The sequence below is a fragment of the Zerene cesonia genome, chromosome 28 (assembly GCF_012273895.1).
Source record: "Zerene cesonia ecotype Mississippi chromosome 28, Zerene_cesonia_1.1, whole genome shotgun sequence".
Taxonomy (NCBI): Eukaryota; Metazoa; Arthropoda; class Insecta; order Lepidoptera; family Pieridae; genus Zerene; species Zerene cesonia.
This window is the reverse complement of record NC_052129.1, coordinates 5390784-5414547: the sequence shown is the minus strand read 5'-3', so window position 1 is coordinate 5414547 and position 23764 is coordinate 5390784. Positions and strand designations below refer to the sequence as shown.

The following is a 23764-nucleotide window of genomic DNA, read 5'->3' as shown; positions in this document are numbered from 1 at the left end:
GCAAAACCTACTGAACCGATTGCAATGAAATTTGCTACGTAGACAGCTGGACTACTGGAATAACATACAGGCAACTTTTTATCCCGATATTCTTACGGGATACGATTTACGCGGGTGAACCGCGGGGCGCAGCGAGTATATGTATATATATTTATAAACAACATACACGATTTAAATCCACTAAAACTTAAATCATCCAAAATAAAAAACCCTTCTTCACTGGCTCTGCCGTAAAAAACTAAATTATCAAACAACCACATCACAATAATCACGTAATAATTTAAACTTATCCAACATTCAAATAAAGGTGTTAACTACGAAATTTTATGTCTCCATAATAAGTTCACGGTTCGTTACTCGCGGGGGATAACTTGGACAATAACTTAGTCATCTCAACAAAGCATAAGGCAAGATTTATTGTGCTCTTAAGATCGACCGGCGGCCATAAAGCGTTTATATCTTATAAGCTTTGGGCCTGCGAATTTCGAAATATTTTAGAGATAAATCTGTTTTTATTAATTGGAATAAATTTATAATTTATCTGAACAAATTGTATCGTTTCGTATATAAGGTAATGGAGAAAAACTTAAAGACAATAAATTATAATATTATTAGCTTTTGCACGCGGCTTCGCACATGTTAAATTCGGAGTAGTTGAATATATTATGTTACATATAAACCTTCCTCTTGAACCACTCTATCTATTAAAAAAACACCATCAAAATTTGTTTTGTACTTTAAAGATTTAAGTATACATAGGGACAGAAAAAGCGACTTCATTTTATACTACGCGGTGATATATTAATTATTGCTTCTTTTAATTATTTGATAACAAACCTAATAATTGCAAGACGTTCTAAGTAAATTCTAAATTCAAAAAAAAAATCACGGCCATTTGTAATGCCAAGCTTGACAACAATGTAATATTAAATATAAAAAAGTATTGAAACATAAAACACATTATTTTCAAAAAGTATTAATCATTTTCAAATAACTGTAACAGTTTTTATACAACTCATGGTTAAAACATAATTACCCCTTCATGCACATATGTAATATAAAAAGATAGATTCTAATTACGCTGTTTAACCAAGCGCGGAAAAGGGAGGTATTATGTCAACCAATTGCAAGCGTTTATATGAGGAAAGCTATGTGTCAGTGAAATGAAATGTGAGGTCGAGTGGGCGTGTTAATTGCTCTATATGATTACAGTGGAAACTAGTTGTATTAACTACTCTATATATATATTTTTATACATGACACATGGTTTTTAATAGGCATATAACGAGTAATTGGTTGTAAGACCTATTATGTTCAAACAAATATAGTTCCATGTTCAATTTTTGCTATTTTTACATTGAATTTTTTCTGCAAAAAAGCTCACCCACGTTTCTATATTGAAAACCTCTTACGTTCTTAGAAACGTCGGTTAAAAATAGTACCATAGATAACATAAAATACTAGTACTAACTGAAATTAAGTAACTATAAATTATCATTATGTTAGACTTCATACAAATCCGTCCAGCCGTTCTTGACTAATTTGGACATCGATCTATGAATTCAAAATTATATTATGTTAATGAAAGAATATTATAATACGAGTATAATGTCTAAAGAAAATGAATCAGCATGAAACCTTTATATTGAAAACTATTTTACTGAGAATTAAATGCGAAATATGAAATCCACAGGCTGATTCAACATCCATTTAATCCGCCACAATATAATTAATAACACGCACCTACATCGATAATACAGCGTGTCCCAATAAACGCAATAAGACCAAAAAAAATTGAATATGTTTGTTTTAAAAATACACCGTGACCTCACCGAAGTTTAACTAATGGGTACCTCCGATTGCGCCCCGTCGCGCCGACAACGACTTTTTGACATTTTATTTTTCAATATGCCAAAATGACAGCTCAATTAAAATAAATGAAACGAAATGTGAATCACCCTGTAGTGTGAAGATACGGGGAAGCCAGCGGGTGACCAGCCATTGTGTTGTTTTGGGGACAATGTGGTGAATTATGGGCACCCTAGGCAGTTTTGGGACTTGGGATTTTGAAAGTTGGGGCAAAGGAATGGTTTATGGTTAGATTTGAAATGTTTTAAATGCATTTGCTGTGTTTAGTCGACGGTTTTTTTTATGGCAGCGTCAAGGTAACAGGCACGTGTTATTTTTAATTGTGTATGTTATTTTGGAAACTGTTAAGAAAAACAATAACTGAAAAATATATAACAACTAATTTATAAGACCTGTGAATACTTTATCAATTTGTTTCTATGTTTATCTTAAATATATCCAGAAATTATAAATATTATAGATATATTATTATATATTTAATTCAATAAAACAAGAATTTTACCACAAAAAATCGCGACGAATTTTTAGGGACTGAAAAAATAGAACAACATATAAAAAAAAATTATGCAACAATATATTATCTGTGGCCCAAATGTTTACAAAGCAATTAAGATAATGTTGTGGAGCAAAGTTCGCGTAGGTTTGACCTCAGCGAGTTTGTATCAATTATTTTTTAGAGTCGAAACAGTTTTTATAACTCTGCACAAGAAGATGTTTAACGTTGTACAAGCTGCGCCCCGCGGTTTCACCCGCGTAACTCCGTATCCCGTAGGAATATAGGGATAAAAAGTTGCCTATATGTTATTCCAGTCATCCAGCTGTCTACGTGCAGTTTCATTGCAATCGGTTCAGTAGTTTTTGCGTGAAAGAGCAACACACACACATATCCTTACAAACTTTCGCATTTATAATATTATAGTAGGATATAGGATAGGATTAAGTATTATATATGTATAATGTTTAGGTATCAGTAGAATCCAGACAGAACTGATTATCGTTTTCAATTTAGAGAAATAACATCCTACTAGTATTATAAACGAAGTTCTAAGAATCTTTGGATGTTTGTTACGCAAAACTCAATACTAAAATAATTAAATCTAAACATATACTTATCTATTATTATTATAACATAAAATCATCCCAATAACATACGGACATGCAGTTAAATCCACTGTATCCCAATTGATCATTCAAACGTTAGTGGCCCAATTAAGGAGGCCGTCAATCAGAGAAAGTGCTTGTATTTACGTCATCTTTGACCGCTCGCAATAGTTTTAATTGGCCGTAAATCAGACATTACCATCTGAGCATAAACATGATAACGTTATCAGACTAGAATACAATTTATTCGCGTAATGTTAGAAATATAAGACACTGTTCATTCATCCTGAGATTCTTTGATCACTTATATATACTTCTAAGAAGGCTTCTTTAGAATCTACTTTATGTACTAACTAGTTGTGTCAATAATAAAGTTGCAGCTCTCTGAAATGTTTTTGTAATTGGTCTAGAAGTTTTTGTGCGAAACATTACAAATGTATTATAAAAATACAAATGTCTCACTTTTATAACATTAGTTTAATTTTAGATAATAATATCTTACAAGGATTCACAGTTCTTCTAGTTCAGTAAGAGTTTATTGATTATTAATTTACAAGCTATTCGAAAAAATAAGGAAAATAACATAACCTCGGACTATACAATTCGTAAAATTATTTAAAATAATTCAATCTTAGTCACTTCAACCATATTTGATAAACGAAACCAATGAAAAAATCTCCTTAACACCAATAATAAAGAAGTATAAACAAACAGACTATCCTACATACCATATAAAAAACACGTGCACCGAATTGTGCAATGCACTTTTACGATAAGATTCATCTACCCATAAACCGCGGCTGTACTAAAAATAATAGATTTACGACTCACATAGACACGTGTCCGAAATTATTTAAAATTTACGAGGGTGACACAATTACATTGTATATTTTATGATGGTTTTATCGTCGTTAAAATTACGCAATTTGAGGGTATTTGTAATTGATTTTATGGATCTGCCGCGTTGTTAGTTTGATATTTTTTTACGTATATATATGTCGTACCCAAGCTGCCTAATGTAGAAAACACAGTCGGACAACAGAGCCCTCTCCAGCCTGAGCTAACTTATAAAATAGTCCACGATCAAATATATAAATTGATACAGCAAACGAAAACTCCTCTTCTTTTATAATATGTAATACCTGCTTGATAAATCCAATTAGTAATTAAATAAAACTGGAAAGATTTTTAATTCGTTCTAGGAATTTATATGGAAAAGAAGAGAATCGTTCAAAAACTAGTTATTATATATACATTTCAAAACGATTCCATTAGACATAAGGTGAAAAACGTCACGCCATCGCAACGAGATCTGCATTTGCTGACCAGTGCTGATGATCAGCATATATCAATACTAATATTATAAAGCTGAAGTGTTTGTTTGAACGGACTAATCTCAGGAACTACTGGTACGGTTTGAAAAATTCTTTCAGTGTTAGATAGACAGATAGATCCATTTATTGAGGTAGGCTATAGGCTATAGCTATGTACCACGTGCGAAGCCGGGCCGCTAGTATAATATATTACTTAACCAAAGCATGAAGTTGATTAAAGAAACGTTCGGAAGTTAATAAACCAGCACAGATTAAAAAACATACGTAGTCTTTAATGCATTTGAAGGTTAAATAAACAGTGACGAGTTATCCAAACAATTTCCGAACGGTAATACTCAGTCTAAATATACATTGGGTATTGAAAACTCCTTTATATAATGAACTAGCTTTTGCCCGCGGCTTCGCACGCGTTAATTCGGAATAGTTTAATAGATCTTATCATACATATATACCTTCCTTTCAAATCGCTCTATCTATTAAAAAAACTCACATCAAAAAGAAGGAATTACCTGGGAAGGGTGAGGAAATGGAAACCTCCTATAAAGTGAGGTAGTAATGTCAACTTTTTTTCTGGGAAATACTTTTACGCGTAAAATTAATGTCAACCCTAGACTTCACTCACCGTAAGCCACTGCGCAACTGGTCAAAGATAAAGCTATAAAGGGCAGACCATAATAAACTGTAGAATATTGTTGAGATGCGTTGACGTGAATGTATACAAAATACAAACACATCACTTCCGGTGGGGTCGTCGCACCGCCACGTGATATACCCTGAGCATGTCTAATTTCTTCATCTACACTAATATTATAAACTAGACGCTCGTCCTGCCTCCGCCTGGATATCATGGTTCCTGTTTTATCACAAGGTAGCATGTAAATAAATAAAAAATTTAATAAAAAGTATCCTATCACCCATGTCAGCTCATACCCTGTCTGTATACCAAATTTCGTCATAATACGTACAGTAGTTTCAACGTGATTGACGGACGAACATTCAAACAAACTTTCACATTTATAATTTTAGTGGGATAGTGTAATTGGTGGCATTTGATTGTTTGTGATTCTGTACAAGCTTCTGATTAGCATTCTATTACTATGTGTTAGTTCCAAGGTCCAAAATAGTGTCTGTTATAATGGTTTTGAATCAAAGATTATAATAAGTTATCTAATCATTTCTGGAAGTTTAGTTTTTTAGTTCTGTTTTATATATTAATTTGGTCTATGTTTGTGGGTAACCGACTACTTAAAACTCTGAGATTCAGACCCACTTCAGACGGACAGATTTAATTCAAACCTTGTTCTCTTATAAAGGATCGGTGTCAATACAATAATTTAAGACGTATAGCTTATTATTCTGTCAAGGATGGCCAGGATAAAATACGTATACTCATATAAGTGCAAATAAGACGATGAAGTTGATTCCATCATTAAAGCGTCTTTCATTATTTCACTATTTTTATTATTTCTGCATAAATACATATAGAGACATTTTAATCAATACTGGGTATAGAACTCACACCCTCCGTCAATATTCACTTATTTAATGTCACTAACCACCGCACTAGGTCTTACGTCACTATTAATGGCGGAAGTTAAGACCTAAAACATATCTGAACAGCGAATAGTTATAAATCAAACGCTCATTCATTTTAGTCGCAGTGCCATTACAGCAAGCCACTGTTTTAACATTAATTATTAAGTAATCAATATTACTTAGGCTATCTTCACTTGACCTATGATAGAATGCATTCATTTATACAGTTAATATCTTCAAACTACTAGCTTTTCGCGTGGCTTCGTCCGAGTCGGAGGAAAAGAAAGTCCCAGGGTTTTAATATAATGATAACGATACATTCATTTGTTCAGGTAATATAGACTAATACAGTATATTATTACTAAGATTAAATAATTTAATTACTACATAGTATAAAACAAAGTCACTTTGTGTATCCCTTTTTTTTTTTTTATAGTGGAGAATGCTCATGCATACCCACGGCCTTCGGGGAAAGACCGCGGGTTATGTCGGACTCCTACTGCCTATATGCCATAAGCAGTAGACCTACCGACTAAACTCCACTGTGTTCCGTCTCACCACGTTAGCCGAGGTCGTGGGAACTCTTCGAGAAATCGTCCACGACCCACTTTCTGTATCCCTGTCCCAATGTATGCTTAAATCTTAAAAACTCAACGGATTTTGATGGGCTTTTTTTTTAATGGATAGAATGATTTAAGAGGAAGGTTTATATGTATAATAACATCTATTTACTAATCTGAATTTAACTCGTGCAAAGCGGCGAGTAAAAGCTAGTTAGATTATATAAGCCGCATATTCCCATATAATATTTTGAGTGTAGACCACCCATATTAGATGACGTTAGCAATCCCTATCAGGATGTATTCTGGGTCAAAGGATTCGGGTAACTCACTTTCTAACTATAACTTACACACAACCCTAGCATCCACAAGTTCATTGCCATCCAATTTAACATCTAGCAGTGGATGTCAAAGCGTCCATAACACGAATAAAAACAAATAGAAGCGCCTTTCCGATAATTCTCTTGAGTGAGTCAATGGCCATGTTAACCTTTGGTCATTTATGCAAACAGTGCACTTGGTGACGTCACGTTGCATTTATAAGGCTCTGTTTAGTCTATTTCACTTGTCGTATAGATAAGTTTGTAATGCCGATACGTTTTATTATATGTATTAGAAGAATAAAGTCATGTATCTTGATGAAATAGGGCATCAATTGATACCCCATTTTAAGTTTTATTTTCGCGTCACTAAGTCTTCTATTTCTGTGTGCAACAAATTTCGTTCAGATAAAAATAAAAAATAAAAAAATAAAAATTTCTTTATTTGTTTCAAAAAGTTTCACATGATATAGATATATATATATTGCATTGAACCCCACACTAGGATCCCCTGTGTTGTGGGGCTCAATCTCTTTCATCGTATTACATAAAAAAGTAAATATTTAATTATTACATGCCATTTTGAGTATTGAGTGTGAGTGTATGTGTGTATGTGTGTGTGAGTGTGTGTGTATGTGTGTGTGTAGATGTATTCAATATAAACTGTTCTTCAAACACAAACACAAACATTTATTCATTCAACTGGACTTCATTTGGAAGCGCTGAATCGTCATAATACAGAAAAATAGTAATTTTCCGTCGCTTTGGAAAGCAGTGTCTACAAAAGAGAGCCGGCAAGAAACTCTTATAAAATCATATCAACATTTCAACATTTAACATAAAAATAATCATGCCAAAGAACTATCTCGCGGTTCTTAAGCGACAACGTTCCATGGATTATAATTTTCCATAAATACATTAAAACTGTATTAGTTAATCTTTAACAAAATATTTAAAACCAGTTGACAAATAGCAATTCCACCAGAACGTTTTTGTGTAGACAGCAAAAAAGGCGTGTTTTTTTACAACTACTAATTTTTGTTTACGGAGATGTTTAATAGATATTATTATACATATAAACCCCTCTAATAATAAGAACCCCATCAAAATCCATTGTGTAGTTTTAAAGATTTAAGCATACATAGAGAGAACGCGACTTTGTTTTATGCGATATAGTGATGATATATGAGAAAATATAATGTGGATACTCTTCGATTACAGTGTGGACAACGCCACCGAATATAAATAAATCACAGCAATACCGGTGCATGAAAATAAACAATACAAGACAAGATCTATTCTGTACCCCGGCGCACATGGTACACAGTTTAAGGCCGATAAAATTTCAATTAGACTCCGTAAACAGTTTTAAATTTCCCTGTTTCGGTGCTGTGTTTACGTATATTCATATGTATAAAAGTGATAAAACGCCCGAATGAGTCGTAAAAAGGCCTGTTGGAGCGCTAGGGTGATTTTTATTGAAATGCTGGGTTTAACGACCGTCTTGGCCCTTGGTGTTTGACCTTTATCTATAACAGCTCCGTAACTTCTTCATCAGCGGGACATGTTGTAGCAGCGGAGGAGATTTAAGTAGGCCTCGTTACTGTTCCATCCGACAGGTAATGTTTACGCGATTAAGGAAGAGAAGGGTAGTTTGTGATTGTTGATTTGTTTTTACTTATTCCCGTAATTTTGCTATCGTGAGCGCAATCAGCTTATCAGTATTGATAGGACAACAAAATTGTACTATGTTATTATATCAATATTGAGATATTTGAATACTTCATAGCTTAAGAATTTGAGAAATTGTATGTTTGCAACTGAAAGAAATTAAAATTGTAAGATTCAAAGAGAATTTCTATTCATTCATGGCAGTCCCAGGGTATATGTTGCAAATTTTATAGTGTCCATAAAATGTTTGTCACCAGCTGCGGGTGACGCGTCACATCCCTTCCTCTATCATAAAAATAATCACATTACAAAAATTATTTATTACCCAATCCACGGCCGAAATTTTTATAACATCTCAAATTTTTATATCACAATAAAATATCACCTGATCGAAATTAAACTGCATTTTTACGATAATGTTGTAAAACTTCCTTAAAAAGAGAGTATGAAATCCGTTTTAATATATTTCCTTTGTATTTATTTTATATCTTTATCGAATCAATAAAATATCTGTTATTGAAATTCGCACGCGATGGCGTGTTGATGGGACGAGATGTAATCGTTGCATGATTGTAAGCGAAAGTAATTAAAACATAAATATAATTTAGTAATCATTTATTGGTAGTGCTATTAGCATTACTATCCTATAGAATAATAATAATAGATTTAGTTTTAAAGCACTAAGAGACGCAGTTTCGCTCTGGCTATATATCTAAGAGTAAATACCAGGTAACAAATTATTTCACCCTGCCAATCGTAAACAGACCAATAAAATAAACTTACTGTATTGTTAATTGATAAGTACACAAAGTTAGGATTAAATTTGACCCTTTAACTACGTGAAAATGAAGTCTAATATACTAGTATATATTATACTAATCCTACTAATATTATAAATGCGAAAGTTTTTAAGGATGTGTGTGTATTTGTTGCTCTTTCACGCAAAAACTACTGAACGGATTGCGATGAAATTTGGTACGTAGACAGCTGGATGACTGGAATAACATATAGGCAATTTTTTATCCCGATATTCCTATGGGATACGGACTTACGCGGGTGGAACCGCGGGGCGCAGCTAGTTACATATATATATATAGACAAATGTTAACTGTATCAAGTTAAACTGTGTTACACCTATTTTTATATTTATTCATTAAAATACCTCTGCTTATTTAAACGACTTTTATTTCTCCCAATTAAAACAAAACAAACAAACAGCATAATTATAAAGCCAACTTCCTCCTGCGCGCCGAAATAAACCGTTTGATTCTATATATATCGTTTCCTACTTTGCTAGTTCATCAACATCCAGCATCACGTGTAAACCTAACCCTTGACACTGTTCCTTGATTCTAATGGGGTGCACGTTGAGAGCGGCCGCGATTATAAACATAGGAATCGTTTGTCTGAATACTAGAATCATATTGACGATGTTTGTGAAAGTTATGCATCGGCACGGCACGTATAAGTCATTTATGTAAGATTCTAGTCTATCTAGACTTAGTCTACTAATACTAGTTCTGCCGCGTACAGTTATGACCTAAACATAAAAAATTAGGTACATATTTTTCTTCATATAGTCTACTAGCTGCGCCCCGCGGTACACCCGCGTAAGTCCGTATTCCGTAGGAATATCGGGATAAAGAGTTGCCTATATATTATTCTAGTTACCCAGCTGTCTACGTACCAAATTTCATTGCAATCGGTTCAGTAGTTTTTGCGTGAAAGAGCAACATACATACACACATACTTACACACTTTCGCATTTATAATATTAGTGGGATTCTAGTCTACCTAGTATTAGTCTTCTATGACGAGTTGTGCCGCGTACAGTTAGAACCTAAACATAAAAAATTTAGGTACACATTTTTCTTCATTTACATATGGTCTATATCATGCCAAATAGTCTTAAAATCTGAACCTAGCGCTGAAGTAATCCTTTCATTGAAATCCATTCACGATACAATAACTCACTTCAAGAACACAAAAAATCGAATACACACACAAAGCTTATAAGCCAGTTATTTCATTAAACCGCTAACCGCCTCCGCTTATGAATTGCAACAAAAGTTCCATATTGACTCAGTAAACACGCGGCAGGTGCCACGCTTCAACTTTGATAACGTGTAAAGTTTCAGTGTTAGCTTTTGTGATAGTGTTTAGAGTCACAGAAAGCTCATTAACATTAATTACGTTAAATATTATTCAAAGAATATGCTTTAATTACAGAATCTAATGTCTTTTCCCCATTGTTAGAATAATGGTGATATTTATTTAATTCTGGTGAAGAAATTATTTTCCCATTTCCATTTCCTCACCTTTCCCAGTCCATTGCTTCTTTCCAGTCATCAATCCTTTCCTTATCCCGTACCCATTAAAAGCGGGCAGCGCATTCGCAGGAGTAGTTCCTCGTGACCTGTTCATGGGCGATGATGATCGCATACCATCAATATCGTATACAATAAAATATCCAACAACTCTTAATCCTTAATAAATAACCTACATATTTGATGCCGGACATATTTAGTCTTACCTATGTAACATATACCGCCATTTGCTGAACAAAAAAACCAATAAAACAGCGCGTAAGTAATATGCGTTTTATTACTCTGAAATCAAATCTCCCAACAGTAATCACGGGAGGCTGAGTGCACGTGAAAAAAGCGCAAAAGCGGACATGCAACGTCGCGTGTCGAGCCAGTAGCGGTGCGTGTACCTTAATTAGCGCTATAAACGTTTCGATTGCGAAAATATTTTTATTTAATACATTATTTGTGGTTGTGGTTCGGAGGGGTTGTGACAGAATTATTACAGATTGTCATTATAGTATGTTCTTGTGTTTGATTTTACGCGAGTATTATACAATTAGAAATTAAAGACTTTTTAACGGATTTCAAACGCGATTTATTTTATAAACATTATATTATTGACTCGACGTTTCGAACACTTTACGCGAGCGTGGTATAGTCTCCCCTTAACCTCTTTAATTTCTAGATTGTGGTTATGTTTGATGGGATAAGTCTTCGGTTCATCGTTAAAGTGTTGAAAGGTGTCTTAATAATATCCGGAAAATATGGTCATATTCTCTATCTCTACACGGGCAGATTCAACTTTCTATTTTCTTTATATCCTACTAATATTATAAATGCGAAAGTTTGTAAGGATGTGTGTGTGTTTGTTGCTCTGTCACGCAAAAACTACTGAACCGATTGCTGTGAAATTTGGTACGTGGACAGCTGGACAACTGGAATAACATATAGGCAACTTTTCATGCCGATATTCCTACGGGATACGGACTTACGCGGGTGAAACCGCGAGGCGCAGCTAGTATTCAATAATCATAAATTATCGCGATAATTGCCGAACCGTATTTTGCCATTGTTTTAAATTTCACTGCGGTCACATTTGCTGTAAATAAAACGGGATTAAAGCACGCAACGTGACAATGAACAGGCTTTTGGGTTCCGTGTATATATGAAACTAACTTATTGAACTGTTCTGAGTTAGTTATATTGTAAACATGAGTTTGTTTAACCCATGTCAATGAACAGGTTTTAGGGCTATGTATATTTGTCATACTAGCTGATTGAACTGTTCTGAGTTAGTTATTTTATAAACATGAGTTTGTATAAACTGTATTTATGTATGTAGTGTTCTGGGCTCTATATTATTGTAACGTTTCATTAAAATCAATTGAGTAGTTTTTACGTGAAAGAGTAAAAAACATTTATCGACTTTAAGTAACTCTGTACCAAATTATATAATATATTAATATGTATAATATATTAAAATAAGCTGTCCTTGCATGAAGGTGTAACAATTCATCCATACGTTCACCCGATCATCCATCCATACTAAGAAAATTTCTCGTTTATAATAATAACTAGCTACGCCCCGCGGTTCACCCGCGTAAGTCCGTATCCCGTAGGAATATAGGGATAAAAAGTTGCCTATATGTTATTCCAGTTTCCCAGCTATCTACGTACCAAATTTCATTGCAATCGGTTCAGTGGTTTTTGCGTGAAGGAGCAACAAACACACACAAACACATTCTTACAAACTTTCGCATTTATAATATTAGTACGATATTAGGAAGTAGGATAGCATAATACTACGCAATTAGGATAGCTAGATAATAGAGGCATATAACTTTATGCATTATTTATAATTTGAAATATACAGAACCTAGAGCCACAATAAACGACGTACGCACATTGGAGTTATATCAAAGGTTTTAATACGACACGCGGTTTGCGCGGGAACAATCGCACTTAAAACATAAAAATGGCGACCGATTTATTGTTACTCGATTAATGTTACACTTGTGCCCTTTACTTATGCTCGCTTGTTGTTGGTTTTGTTGATTTTTTCCTTGAAATTCTACCTAAACGTCTTTTATGAGAGGTATTTGGTAGGGCCGACACCGATGCGTGTATGTAGAATTAAGATATGTTTTTCGTTGTACGTTGTCCGCCTGTGGCTTAAGGTATTATGGAGTAAGTATTATATCTACTAATTAATTAGGTGACGTAATACTTAGAGATTGTTTCAACTGTACGTATCTTTTCTGTGTTTGATTTTACGTGAGTATTATACATTTAGAAATTAAAGACCGTGACTACACTCGCTGTAAAGTGTTCGAAACGTTAATAATATAGTGAATAAATCGCGTTTAAAATCCGTTAAAAAGTATATTAAAGTATTGTATGCCAATTTGTGAGCGAGTTATGCGGACGTAAAATAGAATAAATAGAATACAACTTTGTGACAAACTATCTCATGTCACTTTGTCTTAATAGGAATGAGTGAGAAGATAATAGAATAAGAAATGTCTTACATCTTAAGCCATAAATCAAAAATTTAACAATGTTTACAGATATTACAAAACAAGCAAAAACAAATCCAGTACAAAACAACAAACGACATTATCTAACAACATTAGCAGAACAGTACAGAAAACCATATCTTATATATATTATAATGGCCTTCACGGCCATAGTCTCCGTTCAATCTCTATCGAAGCGGTTTCGAATACCCCCAATCTATTAATAGAGGAGTTATGACAATAGCTCTCTGTCCAGGATGCCAGGAAGCACCAATTTACGACCGGATCTCGTTTATGGCCCGATTGACCGGCTAAATGATTTTTTGTTCGGCGCGGAATTAGGCAGGCACTGGTTGAATGAAATACTGTTAGATGGTTGTAACTGTCCAATGGTTGACAGGAGAATTTTATGATGATTGTATTTTGAGCACAAAATACATATTTATACCCCTGTTTTATAAATCTATTCTATAGTACTTATAAACAGCTGAAGACTGTTTCAACACGGTAATCCAAGGAACTACTATATATTTCTACAAGGGTTGGTACGTTAGCCCTGTGACATATGCAATATGTACCACTAGCGGAGACGGGCGACTTTAAGGGCGACGATGGAGACTTGTGTTATATATGTCTCCTTATCGAGCATATAGATATATAACCAAGTGCGAGTGGCATTATGAATTTATTGATTAGGAAAGATCCAAAGATGCTTTAATGTATATTACGGGCATGATCAAGATTTTTCCAATTAGAGATGTCACAAGTCCCATATCTGCTGTCATGGTAATTTTGTTCTTTACAGTGAGTTCAAATCATGAAGTTGAGAAAGACTGATTCCACAGCATCCCTATCTCAGCTCTCATTGCCTTCGCCGTCAAAGAGCCGCTCAACCGTAATTACAATTTCATTTCCAATCTTTTAAACAACAAGACCGACAATTAGCTACTCCACATCCTTGTGCCAGACCGATAAATCATGAGGAAACGTCAAGTTCGCGCAGTTTTTGCATTTCCGAGAATAATCATTGAGCAGACGTACGAGAAAAGCCGTAAACGTCGACTATTCGTGCTGCGGTTAAGATAGAATTGGAGACTTAACGTAGCCGGGGGAATATTAACTAATATCCAAGTATAGGCGTATTAGAAAAGTATAATAACGTAGTACAAAGAATAATGAAGCAAAAGCATGTGATAGACACTGGAAATGAAAGTCATTTAAATTTGGAATTCTATATTCAAAAATTTTTTGAATATAGAACTGTGATAACAGTCCTCAAAACAAACGGTTGCAATGACAGAAAATAAAAATGAAGAATAACGTTATCTGATGTAATTTTTTTATATTTTACCCGCGAAAACAAACATTATTATAAACCCCCCAAACATTTTTAAGGATCTAACTCAACATTCTACATAGGATCTTATATAATATTCTAACGTTAGTACTCCATAAAGTCCAAAATAAAATCTATTAAAAGCTGGTATACCCACGAAAACATTTGGAAACACAAAACCTTAAAAACATCTATCACTAATAGATTTAATTGAGCCATTATCCGGTCCTTCGCATCACGGATTGTCAAAGGACCTGTTTTATATGTATGTACGCCGTAAACAGCTACCACATGTCCCCACAATGACCCGAGGAGCCATTCTTCGGCCCGCATCCCGCGAATTGAACGCGTCGAAACAAAGCATCGTGTGTGGCGCATTGTACTTCAAGTGTCGACAATTAGATGGTACATCTTCATCGGTGTTCGGTTACCATGTGAAAGATAACCGGATAGATTTTGTATGTTAAAAAAATCCGTCAAGAACGAGTCGCACCTATATACATAATAGGTTAAGGGTAACTGCTAAAATTGGTTATTCATTATGACCGAAATCTTTGTTCTGAACCAATTTTCTTCTTTAAATGACCTAACGTGGCTTTTATTAACTTCATTCTATTCATAAACGTCCAACCTTTCATTTCTCACATTACACATGAGATCTTAACCCAAACATGTGACAGATCAGAGTACCTGGAATTGATCCGAGATATAACAATCAATGATATAAATTCTACACGCCCTATAATATCAAGTATTAAAACGATTAGATCCCTAACTGTGAATATGGAGTTTTTATCGCCACAACTCCCAACCAGTTCGTATTTCACACGGTGAGATTTCGTTATAAATATTACTGGATGTCTAATATTTATGTAAACAACTTATTCAACGTCATATAATATTTAAAATATCGATAAATTGGACTTAACTTGATAAATATTTTACAAACAGTTAGATGCGTATCTATGATTTTGGTTTGGGGTTCTTTTTAAGGCATTAAGCGGAGAAAGTTTTATTGTTTGCTCGTCTGTTTGTCAAAGAGATAAATATGATTTGATACCGTTGGATAAAAGAGCTAAATATTAATAACGTAGTGTAATTCTAATTTCTTCTATTTTAACATTTTACAAATAAATTAAACATTACAACAGAGACTATAAAATCCAACAATTTACCAGCTGAGAACCCCTCCGCTGCCCGACTCTCTCTTGACCAGATTATGAAATTGCATATATAAGCTTTAATAACATCCATAATTTTGGAATTGAATTTAAAATCATCTTAAACAGCTTGAATACGTTATATTCATAGATGTTTATGTTTCGAAACATCAAAAAGGAGTTAAAATTATTTACCAAAAGGAAAAACAATGTCATTACCGTTACACATAACGCATTAGACATTACATCAGTTCAAAGGTTTTTAGTTAATGAATCAAACGACATCGGCTCGCAACACCTCTTTTGTGGTCGAACAGAATTGACTGAGTGCTAGGGTTGTCACCTAAGAGTCATTAATGTATCCTAATAATATAAATGAAATTTAGTCATATGGGTTATTACTTATATGTTTATTACTTTAACCACGCCAATGAATGGATTTTATTAAAAACTAGCTGCGCCCCGCGGTTTCACCCGCGTAAGTCCGTATCTCGTAGGAATAACGGGATAAAAAGTTGCCTATATGTTATTCCAGTTGTCCAGCTACCTACTTATCAAATTTCATTGCAATCGGTTCAGTAGTTTTTGCGTGAAAGAGCAACAAACACACACACATCCTTACAAACTTTCGCATTTATAATATTAGTAGGAAGTAGGAAATAGGACAGTATTTTTTCTAACAATCAAGCACTTATTCAACAACTAATTGCCCACCATACAACACCACAGCTACTTGAAGCAAACACTAAATAACTCAAACAACCCTACACCCAAAGCGAAAGATCCAAAATAACCATTCGTGTCCAACCCATTGTGCGTGATATATTTAGAATGCTTAGAAATAAACACGTGGTGGCAATTATCGCAGCGGAGATTTAAATGAGGCACCGTGGAGCCGTTAATGGGCACACTCGGCCGAAACTTCCGGCGAAATTCCGACTGGACTGGAGACAAATATTGCAAGTTGAAGTCGCTTGATGATTGTCTGGATCGAGCGTTAGGTGCGTTTGTGTAACTTCTGCGTAACTATAAATCATTCGTGTAAATTCCATTAAAAATCAACATATTTGTGTAAGTGTAAATTCCATTAAACTTCAAGATATGTGTAAGTGTAAATTCCATCAAACTTCAATATATTTGTGCAAGTGTAAATTCCATTAAACTTCAACATATGTGTAAGTGTAAATTAAATCAAACTTCAATATATTTGTGTTAGTGTAACATCTATGTAACTTCAATAATGGTAGAACTACAGTATAGTTACTTCACATGACCAAGAACTTTAGCTTTACATTGATAATGTGGATTAAAACATAACTAAGATGTCTCTCTTAACTGTATTTGTAATGTGAGATTATAACAACAAAAATGGTTCTACTAAAATAAAACTATTTCTAACTACGTACTAACTAGTGCTTAGTATTGCAGTATATCTTAGTCTTCTATTGTTACTACTTACATCAACGTAGGCAAAATAACTACAATTACTATTTATAATTATATACACATCTCGTTGTTTACCAATTACAATTAAATGAAAAACAGTTTAACATAAATTCTACATATTTTGTAATGACTACCAAAATTTCACATAAACAGTTTAACAGAGATAACACTACAAAATAAAAACTCACATGTAAAAGTGAATAAGAAACCTTCAAGCAAACCTAACCATTGTCTCAACTAAATCCACTGAAACACCCAAAGAACTAACCATCGTATAACAAAATAAAAATAATGGCCACGAACGTTGGAGCTAACTCCTCGCAAGACAATTCACTAACTAAAACAAATAACACACGAATATAAATTAATCATTCCACCAACTCGATTCTCGTGCGAAAGATTTACTGGACTTCGCAGTACTGATTTACTTCAATTTGACACAGGAACAAAGAGCACTATTGATACTCAGAGCCCGAACAATAAAGTTAAAAATATTGCATCTGCGGCGTCCAGCCGGCCGTCAAATCCATCAGAGCTGCAAAAGCGGACTGTTAGTAAATTAACGTTTTAAAAGTTTTTAATATTCTAGAACGTTCGAGAGAAAAGCGTCGGAGTTTAACATTAATCATTGCATTCGAGCGAACCTCGTCCGCTTCATACATCACACACCCTTTGAGCGCGGCGGCGCGGTCATTTGTTGAAATGCCCGCTTTTATTAACGTCTCTAACATTGTAAATGTCTCAATTCCTTTGATGACTTCCTGTTCTTGCTTCGATCCATTTTTTGTACGTTCGTCCGGTTAGAGGAGATTAATGTTATCGTCGAAGCCTCTCGCATGACCGTTGTTGCAATAAATTATCATTAAGTAACACCCTGTCTCACCTCGGCTTTATGGTTCGACTGTAAATTGTGCTTTAATACGCTGGGCCAATCAAACGCTTTACCTGCTCGCTTCACACCCGTGATAAGGACACATTTTAGCCCCAAAAAAATACTTTACCTATACTTTCATATCCATTATCATGAGAAACAAATCCCATAATATAACAAACTTACCGCGAAACCGTATATTCTGTTTCTATTTTATGTGATAAAATAGAAACAATAACTAGTAGTATAACTAGTAAATAAATATTTTCGTGTTGTTATGCCGCCTGATTTTAAGATTATTGAGGTTTAATTATTAATAAAAAAAAAGTTTTTAACAGAAAAACATAAATGTTTTTAGCGTTGGAATGCATTTTAAGCTAATGTCAAATATTAACATAAAATACAAAGTCTGCCAAAATTAGTTAGCAAGTTATGATTATGCAAATTTACATGATAAAATTAAGTATCGATTAAGTTGCAAAAATATTCCTTAATACATAAAGAGGTAGCGAGGGTCTTGTGCAAATGCTTAATGAACCACTCAGTTTTATGGTCTAGTTAGGGCTGCCACAAATGATTTTAGTTTTTTGTTTCTTTGTATGCATAACAAAAATAATTCAATTGATTTAATTACATAAACACAAATTTTCGAGTTTTAATAAGAGTATTAATTTTATATATATCATTAAAATTATTTACACACGAAAATCAAGCACCTAGTTTTTTAACTTCAATTAAACGACGAAAAAAGCACTTTCAAATATCAAAGAAAACACCCAAGCGACAGCCCTAGTCTATCCCGATAAATGGATCTGGCGTTTCGGAACGAGTATGAAACGATCGGAAAGGACACTTGCATTTCAAGGGAATAATAATAAAATTAGTTATGTAGATGATTTCATCGGATACGGTGAGCCCGCTGGATTATTTCGCAGATTATGATAGAGGCACTTCGAACGCAATAAACATTATGTGGGATTTGTAAAAAATTAATGCGAAACGGATGAATGCAGCTTTCAGACATTAAACGGTTTATTGGCGCAATTTGTTCGGTTCAATAGTATACTTTTTAACTGTAGATATGTGTGTTATTACATCACACTAATATTATAGATGTGAAAGTTTGTTTGTTTGGATGTTTGCCCGTCAATCACGATGAAACTAATGAACGGATTTTGATGAAATTTAGTTCACAGACGAGGTATGAGCTGACTTGGGTCATAGGATATTTTTTATTCTGATTAAATGCTCCCTTGGGATAATACTGATCTGATTTTAAACTGACCTTATTATATATAATTTATTTTAAACCAGAACTAGCACTAAATTTTAATTTCGTAATAATTATTTAATTTCACGGTTATAGAATCGCCTCATAATACTCTCTCAGGATTACGATAATTTTATAGGCTTAGATAGTTCTGAATTTATAATCTACAAAATCACCCGTCCCCACTTTAATATAAACTACAATGTTGAAATAATTTCTGCTAAGCATAATTTAGTAGTACTTATCGCCCGCAGTAATTATTTTATGGCACTAAATTTAGATTTTCTTTATAAAAGCACCGTTTACATATCGCTTTTTAGTGTATAGGATAAGAATTGCATTGCAGCCGGCTAATTTAATACTTTTATATGGTTTTAATATGATTATTTAAAAGTTGTAACATTCACTATATTCATGCATACATACAAGATAAAATTAACAATAGATCATTTAGTTTTAAATATCATTCCAAAATAACTATCCGTTTACTATATTTATTATATTTATACCATATATTTATACCATATATTTATACCATATATGGTTTTAATATTTATTTATAATTACTGTAATTTACCACGAATAGTGTTTTTGAATTCTCACGTTTTGCACAACCTATAGTTTTTAGCTTCATACAAATAAGGTCTAAAATTACTCACTGAGCATGATGGTGATAATGCGTTGCGTGGTGCATGGTACCAGATGCGGATGGCGCAGTGGTGGCATGGAACGCAGCAAACGCCGACGGAAACTGCAGTGGCAGGAAACCGTTGCCCGCAGGTCCGACAGCCTCCCGGTCAGGCATTATAGAGTCCTAGCATTATTAGTCTTTGAACATCAGAAAATCACACACAAACACGATCAAGTCATCTCCACTCTTTTCTCTGTTCTCGTCATTGTCGCGCTATAATGTCGCGGCGCGTTCCGTTCTGATTGGCATTCTGTCACCTGGAACAAAGAAATGTATTTGTTGTTATTTGTTTATTGAAGTGAAAACTTCTTTAGACGCGTTGAGCGTTTTGGTAGAGGGTAAAATCCTCGGTTCGCGTCACCGACATGCTAATGATAATAGTATATCTATAGCTATGGAGAGCCAGACTAGCGCACGCGCAGTAGCCTGTGTGCACGTATACACTAATACATCGACTATTTCTGACTGTATTATGTGCGCGTACATAAAAAATTTCATATAATTTTGCATATAGTTTTAATTACTCTCAACTTAATAGTTCCGTTTTCACATCTATCGGCAGTCCCACGACTGCTACTGTTTTTTTTTTATAATTTATATACTTGGTAGCAGTGTTGTTGTTAAAGTGGTAAATGTGAAAACTTTGTTATGACGATTCAAAAGTACTTCTAATTGAATAAATAAATGTTTGAGTTTTAGTTTGAGCTTTTATCATTGCAGGCGGGTTGTTTTTATAACTTCTATGTAAATTGTTCTAACGTCAAATTTATTAAAATAATAATTTAAGTCTTTCATAAGTGTGTTGTGCTGTCCCTGATAAATAAATGTTTCTTTCTTTTTTTTCTTTCTAAATCCCATTTCCATTACAACCTATCAACCAGTCACAGCGCTCTTATACATTCGGTGTTTATATTTTTAATTTAAATTATATAATACTAGTAGTCTGCCCCGGCTTCGCCCGTGGTATGTACCATATATAGCCTATGTCACTCAGCGAAGTTGCAGCTTTCTAATAGTGAAAGAATTTTTAAAATCGGTCCAGTAGTTTTTGAGCATATCCATTACAAACAAACAAACAAACAAATGAAATATAATAGTTTAAAAAAACTAAAAAACACGCTTTAACAAAAATCATATTTTGCAAATTGAAAACTGGAATAATTTTATCAAATTAGTGTATTGTCATCGGTCCTCAATAAATCTACAAAGTTTGAACGAAATCTGGCCGTTTAAAGTGTCAAAATCGCGCCCAAAGAAGTCGGTTACAAACAAACATACAGGTGAAGCTAATAAAAAGCGTGTAAAAAATCAAATCTTTCCTCTTTACAATATCAGTATGGACGATCGAAACATTCAGAAGATTATACTCAAAGATGTTACAAACGATCCAGTTAACGCCGCGCATTTTGGTGACTTGCGAGGATCCAAACCACTTAAAGCAATTAATTCGTTTATGTGATGACCTACAAACAGTTATATTAACTTCGCTTATTAATGGATCGAAAACATAGGTCAAGCGCGAATCGGGCTAGCGACACTTCGAGTTCCGTACCTTATCCGTATGTAATAAGCTAAAGAACAACGGCAGTCTGAAAAATGTATCACCCATCCAATTTATGACCGTGACAAACGTTGCTTAACCCAGTTTTTACTACTAACAATTATTTCAAATTAAGAACAGATCCAATGTGCTTATAATTAAATACAAATAATTCATCAAAATTACAAACAAACAAAACAGTCTTATTAATACTAAAACATCGTCCCAGCTATGCACTCGTTCAAATTAGCAGGACAAAAATGTACTATCCAAAAGCCGTATACCGTAAAAGGCGGCTAAATTATGAAATCATAACGATATGTTAGCATGTTCTGAAAAGGGCAACATTTGAATTCGACAGGTTTTTATCGGCCCCTTCGTAGTTTAAGACGGGTGTACACTAGACGCATGCAAAGACTACCTAGAGTAATTTTTATGACAAACGAAAATCTCATCTCGGATTTTAAAAATTTATCTTTGTATAATTATAGGCAAATGCCAAGTCAATTGGTTATACAAGTAAATTGCATGACATTTTAGAATTTTTAACAGTAATAAATATTTAGAAATTTTATCTGTAATTCGAGAGAGTCCTGACTCTCCCACTTACACTGGACATTGGCGCAGTCCCTCCGTTGGGTGAAGCCATTAACAAAGAGGAGAAGAAGATGAAGACTTTTTAACGGATTTTAAACGCGATTTATTCACTATATTATTAACCCGACGTTTCGAACACTTTACAGCGAGCGTGGTCACGGGGAGTCCCCCCGTTCAAAAGTGTTTTATTTCTAAATGTATACTCGCATAAAATCAAACACAAGAAAATACTATATTAATAAATATTACTAAACTTCACCTGTATGAATATTTACAAGTCACCTATATGGTATTTTTGTTTAAAAATTCTTAGATACGGTTATTTGATTATGTTTGTAAGACAAACTTTACTTATATATCGTTTACTCAAAATATTTTCTTAAATAAACACATTCAATCATGTTATATTTATTTATAAAGCATTTAATTAAGAAATATTATTCTGTCTCCAAAATGTCACCTAGTGTAAATCAACCTTAACGCTATTAAGGAGCCTTTAGTAAAATTCCTTCTGTAATTAATGAAGATGTGATTGTTTTGAACGTGCATTGTCCCCTAAATGGTATGACTAGTGCGGTCGTAAATATTATATCGATATCGATGAAATCATTCCTATCATTATTATGTAGGTGAAGTGTATCAAATTGTTTACACTACATTTGTTAATACGGTTAAGCGTGTTATGAAATCGTACTTTAATATTATAAAGGCGAAAGTTTGTAAGGATGTGTGTGTGTTTATTGCTCTTTCACGCAAAAACTACTGAACCGATTGCAATGAAATTTAGTACGTCTATACCTGAACAACTGGAATAACACATAGGTAACTTTTTATCCCTTATATTTCCTTGATATTCTTACGGGATACGGACTTACACAGCGAAACCGCGGGGCGCAGCTAGTTTCTTATAATTGGCTTCTATTCTTAAAATTATAACTTCGTTTTCTGTCTACCACTAGGTTTAACCTGGTACATTCAGTTAACGCCATCGCGTGGCTACTGAAGACGTAACTAACGTTACCAGATGGCGCCTATTTATAATTAATATCGATAAAACAATTATTATCAATTTAAGGTATATCTTATTTAATAAGTATATGTATGTATCAATAGGCCCAATAACCAATATAAATATATAATAACATATACAGATAGGTATGCAAATGAAGGAACGGTAGTTTCTACAATAACATTTAAAACTAATAATAGCGAAGCGCGAATTCCTCGTAAAATACCATGTAAATGATCATTAGATTATTATTTGCATATACTTGTGAAATGGCATGTTACGTTCGAAATGTTGAATTCACGTTAATTGTAGTGTTAAAATGTAAAGTATACTCGAAATGAGAGTCGTATAAGAGTATTTGAATTAATATGTGTTAAAAGCTGTTAAATTACCGACTTTAACCTATATAACTTTACCAAATATAATAAAATATATATAGTTAATATGTACTGCGTACATCTCTGAGTAAAATTATTATAAAAATTATTTCGACACAAATATCGATATTAATGCCACATCTCTAGCTTCAAAAAGCGCGTAATGCGCACACGCATGCCGTTCAACTTAATACGGACCTTAATTACGATTTAATTGTTTTTTAGCCGTCGAACTGTCCAGAATTCCACGA

The 23764-nt window shown here is 33.8% G+C and overlaps 1 protein-coding gene across 2 annotated transcripts in view; it reads right to left on the bottom strand.

Moving 5' to 3' along the window:
- Nucleotides 1–23764, bottom strand: part of LOC119837565 (transcriptional activator cubitus interruptus) — an 89341-nt gene that overhangs the window by 29288 nt on the left and 36289 nt on the right. For both annotated transcript variants that reach the window (XM_038363187.1, XM_038363188.1), the window contains exon 2: nt 19959–20247. In XM_038363187.1, coding sequence (XP_038219115.1) covers nt 19959–20104 — 146 coding nt within the window. In that variant the 5' untranslated portion in view covers nt 20105–20247. The remainder of the gene's footprint in view (nt 1–19958; nt 20248–23764) is intronic.